This window comes from Sturnus vulgaris, chromosome 1 (assembly GCF_052056855.1).
Source record: "Sturnus vulgaris isolate bStuVul1 chromosome 1, bStuVul1.hap1, whole genome shotgun sequence".
Classification (NCBI taxonomy): domain Eukaryota; kingdom Metazoa; phylum Chordata; class Aves; order Passeriformes; family Sturnidae; genus Sturnus; species Sturnus vulgaris.
This window is the reverse complement of record NC_142243.1, coordinates 18,105,990-18,124,479: the sequence shown is the minus strand read 5'-3', so window position 1 is coordinate 18,124,479 and position 18,490 is coordinate 18,105,990. Positions and strand designations below refer to the sequence as shown.

The 18,490-nt window shown below is 38.3% G+C and overlaps 1 protein-coding gene across 2 annotated transcripts in view; it reads left to right on the top strand.

Annotated features, from left to right (window-relative positions):
- The window catches only part of SPAG6 (sperm associated antigen 6), a 33,363-nt gene that overhangs the window by 1,249 nt on the left and 13,624 nt on the right, over positions 1 to 18,490 (top strand). For both annotated transcript variants that reach the window (XM_014882150.2, XM_088160590.1), the window contains 2 exons: positions 9,570 to 9,736; positions 13,140 to 13,323. In XM_014882150.2, the coding sequence (XP_014737636.1) occupies positions 9,570 to 9,736; positions 13,140 to 13,323 (351 nt within the window). The remainder of the gene's footprint in view (positions 1 to 9,569; positions 9,737 to 13,139; positions 13,324 to 18,490) is intronic.

The following is an 18,490-nucleotide window of genomic DNA, read 5'->3' as shown; positions in this document are numbered from 1 at the left end:
CACCAGGCCTTTTGTATTACCTTACTGTGGCTCTTGATTTTTTTGTTTTGTTTTCCATCTTTCGGTGAGTTAATGCCACTGCTGTAGTTTACACAAGTGATCTCTGTTTGCCAAAGGGACATCTTGGCTACAGGAATAATTTATGCCTTATTTGTATGAAGAGGTCCCTCTGTGTCCTTTTACAGTCCTGGTTTTAGCAGCTCCCAGAGAGAGAGATCCCATATAGGCAGGCTTCTTATAGCTCAGCATTTAAAAAATGTATTCTGTATTAAGAAAGCAATCAAAGTGCCAAGCTAAATTAATTTGCATTGTATTTATTTTTAAAATAACTATTCTGATATAATCTGGTTAGTAACTTTACCTCAGAACTGATTCATTGCTTGTGCAGAGCAAATAATTGGTTCAGAGGCCTGAAACTTTCTTCTGCACCCAGCTGGTGTTGGTCTGAAGGTTAAATTTGCAAGGATTAGGCTCTGGACAGCAATGTGGAAATGTGCGTTTGTGTAGATTATCCTACTTGGCTCTTTCTGGTCATGAGCTGCTTTTCCACAAACTTTAGTTTTTCAGATGCTGGATAAAAAGGAAATGTCTGCAAATATGACTGTTACAATTTATTTGGATGGCCCACAAATATTTTACCATCTTTCCCACCTGTGTCTTTAAAAATACTTTCCAGTTATATGACTGCGATGAGAGCTGTTAATTTTGGCCTTTCCTGGATGTGCTAGACACAAGTTTTAAAACCTCCTTCTAAATTATGTGTGATTGTTTTTCTTTAAAACTTCCCACCAAATAAAATTGGTCCTTTTAATAAAACAAATACTTTGAGGCATAGCTGTCCAGCAGATAACTGGTGTGCCTTTTATGGTCTTAATCCAGTGAGTGCTGGAGCAATGGTTTAAGTAAGATTCCTGTCTGTACGTGTATCTCCATATAAATTTGTATTTAAAAGGGTTTGGGGCTTGTTTCTTTTTCTGGTGAATAAAAATTCTAGCCATCCGTTATGGAGATTGCTGTTTCAAGAAGATTAGAGAAGTCTTTTCCTGCTGTCATTTTACATTAGCTATAGGAGTCAGGGGCACCTTTGCAAGATTCTTTTGTTGGATCTCAAAAGTTGTCAGGGTTTGGTATCTTTCTGGCAAAAGCAGGAGGCAAGATTACAGTGACTTGAATTTGAACAAAATTAAATCCTTAAAATGTACATGTACTCTTATATTAATGGCCTCAGTTTACATTCCTGGAATAAGAATGAAAGATGAGTGCTCAAGGAATAAAGCATCTGATCCCATTTTAGAAGTCCTTTTGATAAATACTTAACATCTTATAAGTAAAAGAAATACTAGTTTGAGACCTTAATCTTTGCAGAGGTGTCTTTGGATACCACACTAACATAATGAAAGATGGAAGTGTTGAAAAAGTAATTTTTTATTACCCTTTAAGCCCTTCTTCTGTGGTATTAAACCAGGTGCAGGCAGTGGTATTGTTGCACATCGCAGCCTGAAGGGAAGCAAGCAGCCAGGATCAGAGGCATGAGTTCCTTATGCTGGCTTGACTGTTGAGAAACCTTAAGGTACCATTATTGTGGAGACTCCTATGTATGACCTGTAAGGAAAACTGGTGGGAAGCTGAAAAGAAGGTCAGAGAGGGCCAACAGGAAGCCCACCTTTTTTTAGGGCATCTTTCTTCTGGAGCTTTGTATTTCATGGAGTTCTGGAGCTGCTCTTCCCACCAGGCAGAAGTCTCAAAGATGGTGTAACCAGGGGACTGGAATCTGACCCTGGGCTTCGACACAGGTACATGGCACTGGCTCTTTCCTGGTAAGAATGTCCTGGGGGTTTAGTGCCTGGAAACTTAACAGCTTTCTGGTGGCAAGAAAATGCAAGGAATGACCAGAGAGATTCTTTTGTTGGAACTCATTCCTTTGTGTTTTCCAACTCTCTGATTTGCTTTCATAAAGTTGTTTCTTATGATTATATACTACCATGACTAGTTATAGGATTTGTCATTTGAATGTTAAATTAGTTGATACTTGGGGAGAAAAATCTGCTTCAAAACTCCTAACCTTTCCATTTAGTAAATATACATGTGAAACAATGACAGACATTTTATCAAATCTTGTTTCTTGAAGGCTACTGACTAATGGGAGAAGGTACTTTGGTAGTAACAACTTTAAATATACTCTTTAAAAATAAATCTATTCATTTGGCAGCTACTGCTCATGAAGTTTGGTACTAGAATGTGTTATTCAGCTCCATACTCCCTCATCCTTCCAAAATTTAAAATCCCAGAAACAGGCTATTTTCAGTTATAATGGCAGATGAACTTGAGCTCTCGTTCTTGCACAGAGATTTAGGCAGCTCTGTCTTTTAGAAGAGCTAGGTGAAAATCTGAGGTGCTTCTAGTGTGTTTATAACAGTGGTAGTCACTGGGTCTAATTCTTCGGTTTTTTTCCTTGTGAAGTGCAGCAGTCTGTGAAGGAACAACCCCTTTGAAATTGCATTTTGTTTTGTTTATTTTTTGAGGCATTTGCAATTCAAGATTCATACATGTATCAGAATAATTACTTCTAGGTATTCGTTTTTGATTGATTATTTGATTATTTTTATTTCTTTATCTTGTGTTAGAACATATGGTGATAAGAAAGTTGCTTTTAATATGTGAGTTATTTAAGGCTATCATTGTGATTAAGAAACAGTTTAATCTTGCTACTTTGACTTTAAAGATATTGCAAGATCAGCTTTTTAACCCCTTTCTTGGGGCTAATCACATTCTTAAGTGTGATGGCTGCAGAAGTCATGGGGAAAGCTGAGCATGGAACATGGAAAAACAGATCTATGTGGTGCAGCAGCCTCTGTGCTGGGCTCTGCACACCTGGCTTCCCTTCACATTGCTGCTGGGGTGTTTTTATCATCTTGGGCAGATAACTTCAACTGCTGTTCGTCTGCCTTGCTGGCCGGTCTGCAGGGTTCCAGGAAAGTTCCAAAATGTCACTGTAAATGAAGATCCTCTCCCAGTCAGTCTCTTCCAGCTGTCCTCCCACTCCATCAGCCCACTGCCCTGAGTCCAGGTCTCCCATTATGCCTGGTATCAAGCTGCTTCTCAGGCCTTATACTCCAGTCCTGAGCCCTCTCCTCTGCTTTTACCTCTGGGCTTTTTCTCCTGTACCTGTTCCACACAACCCGTGTTGGCAAGAGGTTAAAGCCTGGAGGCAGGGCTTATCTGAGTCAGACTAGGGCTCCACCACCAGCCCTTGTGGCATGGCAGACTTTCCCCTATTTTGTGGCTTGTTTTTCTGTAGGTAAAGGATGATGTCATCAGTGTTAGTTCTTTCCTGGCTCCAGACCTATTCCACTGACGACAGATTTTAAAGCTATATTTCTGAATCTCTGGGTTGGTTTTAGGAGCATTTATTTTTAAGAAAATGCTGTTCAAATTGTTTTCCCTCCTCCAATTACATTGAATCTTTTTGCCTATGTTTTCCTCAACTTTTTGTTCTCACGTATGCATTTTAAATGTACTGTTTTTGAATGTGACAGTTGGACACTTGACCCTGTGTAATCAGAACCAGACCCTTGGGACAGGATTTTAGGATATAGTTCTATATTTTATATAATATTAAAGAAAGTGATTTGATAGCACTGTGCTTAATAGAAAGCCTGGGAGCATTTGGATCTTGCAAGTGGGTATGAATGGACAGACTAAGTGGCCAGTTCCAACACTGGAGTTTATGTACCCTCTTTTGTAAAGGATGCACACAGCTTTGGGTTTTTATTTTTTTTGATTGGTTGTTTTGTTGTTTGTTTGTTTGGTTTGGTTTTACGTTTTCTAAAAATACTTTTATTTTGAGTTAAAAGCTTTATTAAGCTTTAGCAGCAGGGGAAATGGGAGAGGATTATACAATAAAAGGCATAAAAGACAAAAGGTTGTCTTTGCAGTTGTAGTAGATCAGGTATGGAGAGTGGCTTTTCCAAAGACTTAATGACATTGTGGTGCCTGATGAAGGGAAGAAGGAGGCTGTTTTAAGGAAAGTACAAGAGAGATGACAGAGAAGGAGAAAATAAATGTAGCTGAAGCTGGAGGATTGACTTTTTCTGTAACTCAATCAAGTGAAAGCTCAGCTATTCCAGGATACCTCCTCTTCTCAGTCTCCTGGCCTGTCTGGAGATCTGCAAATAAGAAGTCAAAACCAGAATTTTTTTAGAAACTTCAGTCTCATCGTAACCAGTGCACATTAGAAAGAAGCAGCTCCTTGTGACCGCCTTGGTTTTGGTGTGTCTGTGCACAATTGCGTGGTGGCCACTAACAGCCCTGTAAGGGGTATTTTCAGAAATTTGTCCTCTTCTAACAGGATTAGTTCTGCTTCATTAATGCAGAAACAGGGTCTGGCATCTAAGGAGGAGAAACTTTCTATTCCTCAGTCCTTCAGGAATCTTTAGTGATACTGTCAGAGTGAATCTTCATGATGTCCCGCACTATCTGTCTGGTAGTTGCTGTACGAATTATTTATCAGCCAGTCTCTGTTACCAAACTGTATTTATGTTCCCTTTGGTCTCTGAAGGATGGTAGTTGTGCTGTGCATGGAACTGTGGCACCGAGGAGTCCTTTCTCGTGGTGAGTCACACTTGAGGAGTATGTACTTGAGACTGGCATACTCTGTTGTCTCTGGAAGAGGCTGTGTCAAGACGAGTGAGTGTGAAAATTCTCTCTCACTGCTCTTCTGGAAAATTTGTTTTAAGTAGAGATTTAAAACCTACTGTTATGCAGCTCCTAGAAAAGGGTAGTTGAAGATAGGGTGTTGGGGTGAGGCAGAAATAAATTTCCATTTTATTTCCTTGTTAAGTCAGCTGAATTTGACATGAGGAGCTCTGAAAAATCAAGCTGATATGATGCATGTTGGAGTGCTAATGTTAGCTCTTCAATACAAGAGTGTATCTAGAGACAGCAGTAGTGTAGAATGATTTTTTTTCCACATTTTAAAACAGAAATTATTTTTCCTTTAAGGAAGAAAGATAAGGTAGGAATAGTCATCTTCAGATGCAGAAATGAAAAGAATTTCCAGTGTAATGATGTTTCTCTGTTTTGTGACTAGTCAAGTTTGACAAGGATTTGATGGGGATGGGAGGAGGGTAGAAGTATTTTGCATGAATTCCAGGTTGTTTTCCCCAAAAAATCGAAATGGCCAGCCAAAGATTGCTGTCTCCAGAATAGTGACTGTTTGTTTCCTACAGAAACTTAGAATGAAAAAAATTTGGAACCTACTGCTGCCCCGAGTGAGTTTTTTTTTTCATTTGTTTGTTTTCCAGATAGGCAGCAGCCAGCATTTGCTTGCTAAGAGAAAATGCATCAGGCCTGTATGTAACAGCTCCACTTGAGAAGTGTGTGTTGAGAGTGATTCAGCTTCTTAAGTGTGTCGTTCTTTGAAACAAATTTGAGTGGGAAACGGAGGATAGAAAGGGGAATCGTTCCTTGCCCAATGTCAGTCAAGTTTCTGTGATGCAAGAGAGAATATTTGGCAGTAATTCTCTGTTACTCAGTTTCTGAGTGCTAGTGGGAACTCTTCCAAAATAAATCTAGTCCAATAGTCTAAATGCCTTATTTTGTAGTTCACTTTCTGTGTGGTTGCTTTTGAATTAGAGTTAATGAATTTCCTACTGCTGTCACAACAGACTTATTTAGAAGAAGACCAAAGAGTTCTAAAGTTTTCAGCAACAAGACACTGCTACTCCATGATCTGTATGGCCCTGTTCACTTGAGTGAATGGTCAAGATAAAAGGAAGTAGTAGGAAGTTTCTTGCCTGTTTTCCTGCTCTAAGTAATGTTAAATACATTGGAATTTAATTAAAAATGCTGATAGGAATCCTGGCTTGGACCTCTTTGGAGGAGTAGACTTTGCTGTAAACAGGATAGATGAAAGGAGGAGATCAAATAGAGGAGGTCACCAAATACAGCTGTCTCTGGAACAAAGAGCTGGGTTGGGCCCAGTGCAGGAAAGCCTCATCCTGTGTCAGGCACAGCTGTCCTTTACACCACTATGTTCAAAAGTCATAGAAGAAAAGGTTGGATATCTTGGCTTTCCTATAGGTGTTTTAGAGGAGACTGTAGCATCTCTATGTAGCTGTTTTCACACTCTCAGAATTCTTTCTTTTTTTAAGTGCTGTAAAGAAAGAAATATTAGGTTTGCTGAGGATACAAAAATGATGATAATGGTGAAAGCTCATCAAGCAGTTGGTCTTGCAGAGTAATTGGAGGTGATGGAAAGCATCTTGGAACAGAGAAAGAAAGTGGTTTTAAGAGAAGGTAGAAAGTAGAGGTAAAAGCTTTTAAATATGTTCAATGCACAGGCATGGTGTAGGCTTAAATATACTTCTCTCAAATCTGTTAATTTGATGTTAATTTGATTTTACAGCACCAGGAATTGTTTTTTCTTTGTCTCGTTCCTCCAAAACTTGTTCCATTATAATTATTTGCCCACTGTTTCTTCTTACATTCAAACATGACTTTAAGAAAGGACCAGCACAGTTGCTATTATTTCTAAACCTGTTTTTTTTTTCCTAACTTTGCTATAACATTTTGTGTCCTTTCTTCAAATAGTAACTCCCATTTCATTTTTCATCTCTTTCCTCACTATAAGTTGTACCACCTAAAGTACTTTGCAGTAGAACATTCTGTGCTAATGCTTAAATGTCATCACCAAACTTTACGTGGTTTATACTGTCATGAAATGAAGGGCATTGGTCATGGGGAGGCATGCTGCTTGGAAGCATTTTCAGATTGAAGTTTTTTTAGGTTGTTCCAAAAGTGAAAGCTGTATCAGCTAATCTTGAAAATACAAAATATATAAATCTTGCATTTGGAACAACTCAAAGCATATATGTATGTAAACCTTGTTAAATGTGGTTTTACATTTTGCTGTGCCTAGGTATGTCATAAAGGTCAGAAATGTGTCATATGGTCTGGACCTAGCTCCCCAGCAAAGTGATTCTAGTCTGTTTAATTTCACTAGATTTGAGATCATCAGAATTGAACTGTTTGACTTATCGTGGTTTAATGTCTCAGCCATCAGGTTCTTGGCATTTTTAGGGTCAGGACACTGATGCTGAAGTATTCCTTTCCCTCTCCCCCAGTAGGCTCTTTTATATCAGTAAAATTGTTTTTCCCTCCCCCCCCCATTTATTAAATAATCTTGTTTTCAAATTATCTCAAGTCAAAGGCTCAAATGTAATATCTGTACAGTAAATACGAGTGAACTTTTCCTAACTGTTCCTGCCTCGCTGAAATACCTTCAATGTACTTTGTAAGAACAGTGTGAGGTCCCCTTAGGAATTTCAGCAGCTGTTTGATCATGCAACTGATGTTAAAGGGAAGGACAAGAAAATGCCCTCCCACAGAGGGTGTAGCTAGATGAGTTGCTAGAAGATAAAAGATGATACATGGCATTGACCCCAACTCATATATTTGTTTTTAATTTTCATTTGTCATATAAAGTATTTAGTGGTTTTTGATATGAAGGATAACTTGCTAAGGACACTATACCTGCTATGGAGATTTCATGAGAAGATGTCAGTACAATGGCCACATTCTGAAGTAGTGATTTCTGCAAACTGCTGAATGAATTCACATTGATCTTACAATACTGGAGGATCTATCTTTTGTCGTTTGGTAGACAGGAGGCCTCTTTCAGCTCCCAGTGGCTTTAACAGAAGGGTGAGCAGGCCCCAGCAATATTATAGACCTGTTTCCATAGGTTCAGTTTACTTTTCTGCTTTTGTTATGTGTCCCCCTGAAACCTGTGTTATTTTGTCTTGTGAACATGCTGGGAGGCTGTACCTTTCATGACAGTGCAGCTTTTGTCTAGAATATTAACCTTCCTTCAAATCAGTTAGTGGATAGCATGGCCTCCATGGTTAGTTTTTTGTTTCCTCCTTCCCAGCCCCTTCAGAGCCATATATAGATGATCTGGCTATTTTCTTCTTGCTAGGAGCAATTTGGTTTTGATGTAAAATAAAGGTGAGAATTTTACTGCTGCTCTACTTACTATTTTTTCTTTTTAGGGAAAGAAGTATGCTCCAGGTGTAACTTGTTTCACCTCTATCCCTTTGGACTATTCCTTGCTCTGAGGTCCTCAGCTTTTCCTTGTCATGGAGTACCTGTTGAACACCTGGGTGTTTATTACTTGCCATTAGGCAGTGATCCCCCTGTTGTGGCACTGTCACACCAAACAGGCCTTTGTTCAGTGCTAGTAACCATATGAGTCCCTGAGAAGGGAAGTCCTTGCTTTCTTTCACTGTTGCTCAAGTAGATCTTTATATTTGTAAAAAAAAATGTAGCGGAAAGGACTGAGAGAGCTGATATGAAGATACCTGTAACTCTTGAGTGCTTGTTGTTCTGTTGTAACACATCTTCATTTTCAGAGACCTCTGCTTCCTAAGGTGTAAAGCATCAAAATGTTAATTCATGCAGCTGGCTGCTGCAGGGACAGCACATTTGAAGGATCACAAGTAATTTTCCCTTCCCAGACCTTACAAATCACATTCTTTATATAACTATTTGGATCTCGTTTTTTATCCCTGCTGAAGAGCCTTAGTTTAACTGGAAGAGTTTCCACATGCAGATTGGTCATCTTTGATCATCCGTGTTCCCTTTCACTGGACCTTTTTCAGTTCTACTCTAGTGCAGGATATTAAATGTGGGATAGTGATGATTCCTGCTTTAGCCTCTACCCCTTTCCAAATATTCTTGAGCACTCTGTATACTTCTGAAGGTAAAGAGTCTTCTCTATTACTAAGAGCTGGGTTCTCTATGGAACTGTCTGTTCTGTCATCAAGATTTTTCTTCTGGTTGGTAGTAATCTGTCTGGGGTCCATCACTGCATATGTGAGGTTTGAGTTGGGTTCCCTGCATGAGCTCCATTTCACTTGCCATTTTGTTATCCAGTCATTTGATCTGTAGTTTCCTATAGTTTCCCTTGCTGCTACTTTCGCATTTTTTATGCTTAGGTGATACATTGTGAACTCATCAGTGAATGCACATCATAAATAATAACATGATAAGAAAATCTACAACTCTTCTATCTGGAGTGTAATGTATTATGGATATTGCTCTTCAAATCAGTCAGTGCTTATAACAGATGAAATGTTATTTGGTGTAATTCAATGTAGAGGTTCTGCTGGCATGATGAATGAGGGACGTGCCAATGTCTTCTCACCAGGATCTCCAGGTGGAGTTTCCCGTGCACACTGTACCACATGCATTTTATGTATGTTTGAATATAACTTAGTTTCTTGTGTAAACTTTAAGATTTATTTTATAGATATTTGAATACACTTTATTTCTACATGTGACTCTTTTTATATTTCAGAATTGTTTTGTACCTATGGAAAGTGAGCAGAAACATTGCTATACATCAGCAGTGCTATCCAAGTGCCAACTTCATTTCAGCAGAACACCTGGATTTCCAACACGTTCTTATTACCTAGAAGAGTAATTTAATAGATTTTTATGAGTAAAGGCAAATGTTTAGAAAACCTTTTGCTTACCAAATTGACTTTTGTCTTCCTGCTGCAACTCAGGTATAGTGTGTCTGTTGAGACCTCTTTTGCTGGATGTTGTCCCAAGCATTCGACAGACTGCTGCCTTGGCTCTTGGGAGACTTGCTGATTATGACGTGGAGCTGGCAGAGGCAATCGTGAAGGCAGGCATTCTTCCACAACTCATATGTTCATTGCCTGAGGAAAATGTAAGGCATGACTGTTCTCTTAAGTAATATATTTTTTAACTATTATACAGGGAAAGGGAAATCTTTCTGTATCAGCATCTGCTGTTATTCTAATAGGACATTAAAAGTATCAAAGTCAGAGCAGCATGTAAGTTTGAACCCCTGAGAGATCACTGTGTACTGTATGCCTAAGTCTGACTTCAAATAAGCTTGACTTTAAAATATTGTGTTACTGTTTAATGCACTATAGGAAATACATTCATTGCACTGTAACGTTTTTAAAATGTTGAGTGATGCATTGTAAAAGGTTCCTCTTCAAAAAGGAGACAGTTTGGAAGCTGTGGTGATAATTGACTGGGTTTTGTTCCTAATACCAGGCACGTGTAAAATAGATATAAAACCCCAGAACTTCTGTAATGAAATACTTTGTATCTCCAAACGAAGGCCTTTGGAAATCTGTAGCATGAGAAAACCTGACACAGGAAAATATATGGAAAAGTTTTCATCTTCATATTTGTCAAAACCAAACAAAGTATAGTTACAATTGCGATGCAAATAAATCTGTTGGTCTCTTTCACTCCCTTCCTAGCATTTTACTTCAAGTTCTGTGTCATGATGCTAACCTAGATTAACAGAAATGCTTTGAAGTAAGGTTCCTAACATCTGGAAACTGACAGTCAAAGGGTTAAGTGCACTGATACCACAACTATACTTATGTTGCAGCTTTGATTGAGGAGAAGTAGGTTTTCAATGGAAATATATTTTGGGAGAGCATATATTTTAATTTTCGAGGAAAAACAGATATAAATGTACTCATTGCATACTTTTTGCGCATATAGAATCATTGCCTGTACAATTAAAATTGAAAAAGAAAACACTAAAGAAAAACTTTGATGGCAAGATACTGATATAGTATAAAAAGAAAATGAAGTTTTTAATTAGACAAGGTTATAAGCATTTTGGTTATTTTATTTCTATTTTTAAGGTAAGATGCAGAACAAAACTCCATCCACTGTTGGTTTAGAAACTACCTCCTGCTACAACTTGAAACCCTCATTAAATTAACTCGAGTACCTTGAGATAGAGTAATTAGGGGAAGCAACAGCAAGACTTGTGTGAGGTCATGGAAAGCCTGCTACGCCTTGGTGACTGAGGGCAAGTGAAGGAAATTCATCCAGTTCATGGAGAGTTTAGCAAGCAGACAGTTTGTCACTTCACACAGGCAAAATAACGTTTTCCATTCCACTCACTTTTAGTGTATCAACATCTGTATTTAAGGATGAGATTCTTTGAGCACACAATGAATACTTTTCCTACTGATCTATGGGGAACAGTCACAGGGCAAGATCCCAGATCAATGTTTTATCAATTAAACAGAGAAAAATTCAGTTTTACAGCATATTCTGACTATACCCGTGAGTGCGGTTTGTTTGTGAAGAATGCGTTTTGAATAATGAAAACAAAGGAGTGTTTTTCTTTGCCAGGAACATAATTACTTAATAGAAACAATATACCCATATTTGTACAGACATAAACTTATGTAAACAAATATGGCTCCATCAAGTTCAGCAAAACTTACATTATCTAGGGATTTGACCATTAATATCTACTGTTTCCCTTAACTTCTGTTCCCCCTAAATAAGGTTTAATGCTTTGCTTGTAAATTATGTTTAATGTAAGGTTTACCTGCTTGTAGACCTTAACTTAGAAAACTGGATTTTTGACATAATATCAGTACTGGTAAACTAAGGAAGGTAAGGGCACGTGTTGGAGCACTGAAAGATGACTGTGCTTATTAATCAGTAGCATGCTCTCTGATGTGGTTTTAGCCAAAGCCAGTCATCGAACTACTCAACAATCCTTGGCCATGGTTTAAGAGATAGCACAAGGCAGGAACAGTTTTCAGTAGCATAGATGAGGCCATTGTACTTTGAGGAAAGAGGAGTTTAGGTGGATGGATGTGTTACGCTGTGTCACCTTCCTTTAGAGCCAGGGAGTAGGCCTGGGTATATTTTATTTCCTGGGGGCCATTGCAAATACTGTTCTTTTGCCATATCTTAGTGCTTTAGGTCAGGCTTTTGAAGGTGTTTGGGTACCTTACAGGATGCACAAAAGCAATCACATGGCTCTTTGTTTTTCTGGACTTGATCCAGAAGGGATGTGGGCTTTGCATTGTTTAAATTTTGGGTACCCTGACAGTAGGACTAACACTGTAAAGTGCCCAGGCTCCCTGTGCAGAGCAGGGGAGAATCAAGCATCTTGGGATGAGATCAAAGCCAGCTGGCATAAGGAGAGAGAGCCCTCTAGAGCTTGTCCATAGGGATCATCTGTCAATGCCCAGGCTGGAGGGCATACTCCAGGCACATAGCCATAGCTGCAGGTTACTTGTGTCCCCATGAATCTTGTCCTTCACGAGGAACTGTCTTTCTCACAACATGGTTTTCTATGGCCAGAGTATTTTAACTGGGCTCTGGATTTTGAAAATGTAAGGCAGTAGAAGAAATGTAATCTTCAGCATCCATATCCTAATGGTCGTTATAAAACTGCAGGAGGAGATTGAAATGTGAATCTTTGAGGGAAGACTTAACTGTGCTTTTAGAAGAAATCACCACTGCAGTTTACATGGGAACCCCATGCTGTGGGCAGTGTCATGTATTATATACATACTGAAAGCATTATTTGGTCCAGCACTGAGGGAGATGGGCAGAATTGAGAAAAGAACTTAGACTTCACGTGCTCATATGACAAAAGGGCCAGGTGCTTAGTCCTGTTCAAATTGAGCTTTTTCTGGACACAGGCAGGAGTAAAATTGCAGGCTGATGGATGAAAATGGAGGGTTATTCAGTATTGGGTGTTGGTGAGATGGGTTTTCAGTATCCTAGCTGTGGGTTTTAGGCAGTATTTAGGCACTGCAGGATTCAGATCCTAAACTCTTTTATTGGATCTAATTCTCTCTGTTTCAGTTTCCTATTTACAAATATAAGTAGTGTTTTCTCATTGAGATGTTGTGAGGGTATCAATTTTAGAAAGTGTAAAACCTTGCAAGTGTTACAGATGCGTAGAATTATTTTAGGAGCTTGCTCTGCATAACCTATGTAACCTGTTTAAATATGTTAAGAGTTATTGTTTTTTCAGCTCTTGTTGTTCACTACTCACTTAAACAAACAGACTTACCTAGTTTTTTTCCATATCCTTCTATCTCTCTTGTTTTTTCTGTTTGTTTATGCACTTGCTGCAGATTTTATGCCGTGAGCTGCCCCAAAGAACTGTAGGTTCATTGTTTGTGTGATGCCTAATGGTCCTGATTTGGATCTGTATGAGATATGGCTGCTACTAAAATAGTCTAATTTAGGCATGTCTGTACTATATTATGCTTTGAACATCTTAATGTTAGTGAAAGTTTGTTTGTTTCTGATTTGTCTAGCGTTACTACAAGAAAGCAGCTGCATTTGCACTAAGAGGAATTGCTAAACATTCTCCGCAACTAGCTCAGGCAGTGGTTCAATGTGGAGCATTGGAAATGCTGGTGATTTGCTTGGAGGATTTTGACCCTGGAGTCAAAGAAGGTGCATCTTGGGCACTTGGGTATGTTGCCCGACACAATGCAGGTAACAAGTTTCATGTGTGTTATCTTTTAGCCTAATGTCATGTGATGATAATAATAATAATAAATTGTGTTATTTTGATGAACAGAACAAGATGTTTTTTCTTCTCTACTGTTAAAAATTTTAAATTTGGGATAAAATCCTAGTGTGACTGTACCATTCCAACAATGCTGTACCTTTTTGTGGGAAACTGGCATACCTGACACCAGCAGTGCCCAGTTATGAGAGGTGCTTTAAGAGGAGATGTGTTGGGTCTGTGGCCAGAAAAGGACACTCTGCTTTATTCCTCTTCATGAAGAGATTTCTGAATCTTTATATATTGTGTAGGTGTCATTGCAGAGCCAGGTTTCTTTTGCTTGACATTAGTTCTTTTGTATACAAAATTGAATGGAGAAGCCTAGGGAGCAAGTTTCATTCAGCTTACAGTAGTGTTTGCACGATAAATAGGCCAAATTTATTGCACCATGTTATCATTAGCCAGTGGACCACACTACTCTCTGAGAGTCAGGAATAGATCCTAGGAATCCAATATTGAGCAGTTCACTGCTGTCTCACAGGCAGTTGTATAACTCACTGATGGTGTCATGTTCCTATTTAAAAGCTGATCCACGTGGCTGATAGTTCTTTGACCAGCTATTTATATAGTTCAAGTAAAACTTTAGACTGTGAATGAAAGAACTGAGGAAAGAAACTGCTAGCTGGAAGGGGTGGGAGAAATGGTTAGTGTTTGTATTGTTCAAAGCTAAGCTAATTTTAGGATCATAGCATTAACTCGTGGTTTTATATTTGGTTTTGGCTCTAAAAAGTACATAGACTGATTTTGAAAGTGATTTTTTTTTTTAATCAATATAGAATGTTGGACTGCAGAAGGCATGGGAGATTCCCCTTTCCCACTTAGAGGGTTAACTTACTGGGACAGTCTCCAAAGTTGTTGGCACCTTTCTAACAGACTGCATTTTCTGGGGAACAAAATAATTCTTGGGACACCTCTCTGGTAATGATGTTTTATCGTTTGGTCATCAAGATTGAATTCCACCCTTGGTGGAAAATGTTCCTTCCATTGGAAAGATATTTATTTAAGTATCAAAGACATTCATTTGTATAAATGTGTGCAGTGTATGTGTGTGTCTGTGTTATTCTTAACATAAATATTTCTGCAGTTTTGTTATGTCACTAAATCAATATTGACTCACTTCAATTGCCCTTCATGCTATTCACTGCATGAATGCTGACTGAGCTTTAGGGTGATCCAGTTCACTCTGTGACAGCATTGTCTGCAAAGATGGAGGTGATGTGGGGGTATTGAAGACAACAAATTTCTTGTACAAATTTTTATTCCGTGGTTATGAATAATTTATTTGCCGATGTTGAATGGCTGCATACCTTATGTCAATTTACAATGACAATAAGAATAGCATCCTCAGAAATTAGGTTGAAATTGTGAGTGTTACCAGGCTGCAAGCATCAGGACATAGACAGATCACTAGATGTAATCAGTTAAAAAAAACCCGAATGCCAGGAAAGCCTGCCAAAAGATTCCTGAAAATATTGCCCAGGTACAGCCAATTTAGGGATTTACCTGCCTCTATAACACAGTCACAGGATGTCTCTAAAATGATTGTTGAAAGTAGAGGAGTTGTACTGAAAAAAGGTCACTCTGTGCATCATGTGTTTCTTACACTGCTACAAGCATGCCTTTGCAACATGATATTGTTGGAGATGGGATACAGAAATAGAGAAATGGGATAGAGAGACTTTTTCTTATCATTAGCTGGTATTTACTGTTTAAGAAACTCTGGATTAGACTGACATGCTCCTGTTGACAAAATTTGGTGCTTATGATTTTCTGTCATTGACTGTCTGTGGACACATAATGCAGCTTAAAGTTTAAAAATAGAGCTGGGTGTGAAATGGTTTCCCCCAGCCACAAAAGGTTTTTCAGTTTCAAAAATTGTTCCAGTTCTGGACTGGGACAATATTAAGATGAGACTTTTTCTCTCTCCTAAAAAGATTAGGGGGTGGGGAGATTTGTTTGCCACAGCAAGAAAAGTTCAATAATTAGGGCATATCTCTGGGATTAAAGTCCTGATTTGTTTTTGGCAGGATGTGAACCTCTGTCTTCATGAGTGCAGTCAAAGTCTCCTGGCATTCAGTGATAGCTGTTTGCAATGGTGAGGGTCTCTGCTTTTAATCAGAAATTGCATCATGACCCAGTAAAGATACTAAGAACTGAAGTGAGTGTATGTTCTCATGAAAAGAGCCATTTGAGAAATTTTCATTTTGAGAAATTGAGGCTTCCCTCCCCACCCCCCAATGAAAACACTTTCTGCTTAGCAAGTTCTATACTGACTTCATACAAAAATCTCTTAAAATGCAATTCTTCTGTGAACAGATGTCTCCAGAAGGCCTGTGAGATTTTAGGTAAAGACAAAAGTCTCATGAGGTTTCAAGATGCTAGAAATCTTGCTAGGTCAGATTCCAAAACTGCTTTTGCAATTCTGCTTTTTCTTTTCCTTTGAGCTGAATTTCAGATACTGATCTTACTCCAAAGTGTACAAATCAATGTGCTGTGATTTTGCCATTCATTTTTTCTACTATTTGCCTTTAAAAAGAAGTGTAAAGTGTTTCAAATACCATAAATACCATTAGGTCCGTGAAAAATATTTTGTAATATTTTGCTTATACCATATTCAGTTAAAATGCAAAATTGTTTTCTTTGAAGTATGCAAATAATTTGGATTTCCATTTTCTTTGTCTGCATTAAAGGTGCAATTTATTGTCTCATACCTGCTTCAGTATATTGTAAATATACTAAAAAGGTTCCTCAGCTCTTCAGTGATTTTGAGTCTAACCTCCATCCTCCTTATGAAAGGTTTTCCCACTGGTTCCAGTGGAATCTTTAGCACTGTGATTGTAGTGGCCTGCATAAATCTGATTTTGAAGTGCAGCCTTTGGGTTACTAGTGGGAATTAGAGTCTTTCTATGTGGCCATAACGTGATCACAGAGTCCTCAGAAAAAGACAGTATTGGTGGTTGTTTGGGTCAAAACCTGTTGTTTCCTGTGGATGCACCTGCTACCACAGCAAGGTCTGTTTGAGAGCCCTGGTCTCAACTGAAACTTGCACTTCCTTCCAACCAGGGGTTTTTCTGCTGCTCTGCTATGGAGATATAATATTGTATATTGTCAATATAATATTGAACTGATTTTCTTTCTCTGGGGACAACCTGGATATTTATTTTCTCACTTTCATCTTTTTTCCTCATCTATTTTTTGAAATCCATACTATTATTGCCAATGTGTTAATATTAGTAGGGTTTTTTTTTTTAACACCTTAAACTAGCTTAAAATAAGCCTGTTAGACTTCCCATTGTTTTCAGTGGGTATGTAGGTAGGATCTTGACTCCACCTTGTTGGTTTTCCCCTCTTCCTGATCGTGTAAACTCATGGCAAGTCTTCAACTTACTTTGAATTAATTTCTTCATCCCTGATGAGTACTCTTGTATTGAGACCAACCAGTGCAACTCTAGTACAACTTCTAGTTGTACTAGAACTGATGACATCTCAGACTCCAAAATCTGTCTTTATTAGTCTTTCTTCTAAATCTATTTGGGTCTTGTTTGCAGTATCTCCACTTACTAAAATCTTCCTTGTGTAGATCTGGGTGAAAGCAATTAATTTATGGTCAGTTTTGAGCCATAGTTCTTTTGCATTTGAACATGTGGAGTTCAATTTCCTTACTTCCACTCACATAGGGAGAAGTTCAACTTTATCATCATGTACTTGGGCAAGTTCCTTAAGTTGAACCCCAATGTGAGTTCCATAACCTTCTGTGAATTAAAAGAGGTCCATACATTAGCTTTTCTCTGCTGTCTTTCTCCTCTGCAGTTATGGGTCTGTTTTTGCCCTTATAATGCAGCCTTGATGTAGTATTTGGAAGAGTATTTTTGTAATTTGTTTCAGTTATTTTAATTTTTCTGACTGAATATTTAGTTTTGAAGATTTCTAATTGCCAAGTTTGTTTTCACCTCTAACTCCTTTTCAGTCTTAATTTTTCCCCACCTCTGTCCGTGTTTCTAATTGGATGGCAAAGTTTCATGAATCCTTTGGTATATAATCCACATTAAAGATATTCTACAAGTAGGAAGATTGATTGAACCTTTTCTTGAGGGGAAAAAAATAATTGCAATTTATAATAGAATCATTAATACGTAGAATTGTAATTTTGGGCTGAATTTGCAGGGAAACATGATGGGAAATACTATATTTCCTTTCTTCCCTGCCTCAGCTTTTCTGTTTTTCTGACAGTCCATTTACGACTTGTCTGTCTTGACACATGGTCCAGCCCTCCATGTGGTAAGTTATTAGCCATGAACCTTATAAACACCACTGGAAGAAAAACCATTTAATTACCCATGACCAACAGTAACCATCAGTATTTAAATGATATCAGACTTCTAACAGCAAGAGCTGATTTAAATTGAATCAGATTTAGTTTGCTCTTTTGAAATAACTTTTACGGTTACTTTTGCATGCCTGAGTGTAGCTGTGACCCGAAAGTATTTCTCATTCTTTCTCTGCTGGAACTTCATGATTTTAGCACATAAGACATCAAAGAAGCCCATTTTTCTAGCACTGTGTCCCTCTTGGCATCAGATTCTTGATTTGAGCAGCCTGTGGGCAGTGGAGCTGGTTGGTGTGAAGTTCTGAAGCACGGTTGGAGAGGTTAATCTGGTCTGTTGCTCAGTAGATCACCATGTGCTTCACTTGGTCAGTGGTCAGCAGCAAAACACGACCTGAAGAAACTGAGCATGGCTTTTACACAAAATGCTGACTGTAGCTTATACCACTTATATTGATAAGTTCCTTTTAAGATTTGTTTTTGCATGCATTTCAGGTACATTTCACTTCAGATTTTTAAAACTGAAGATACGGCATTTGAATTTTGTTGAAATTTTATGATTTGTGTATTTTGAGGATGCATGCACTGCATTTTCAATCAAACGTATATTTGAAAAATGAACTTTGTAGAGTTAATTTTACAGATTCACAGAATGTTCTGAATTGGAAGGGACCCACAAAGATCATCAAGTCCAACTCTTAAGTAAATGGCCTGTACAGGGGTTGACCCCACAACTTTGCTGTTATTAGCACTATGCTCTCGCCAGATAA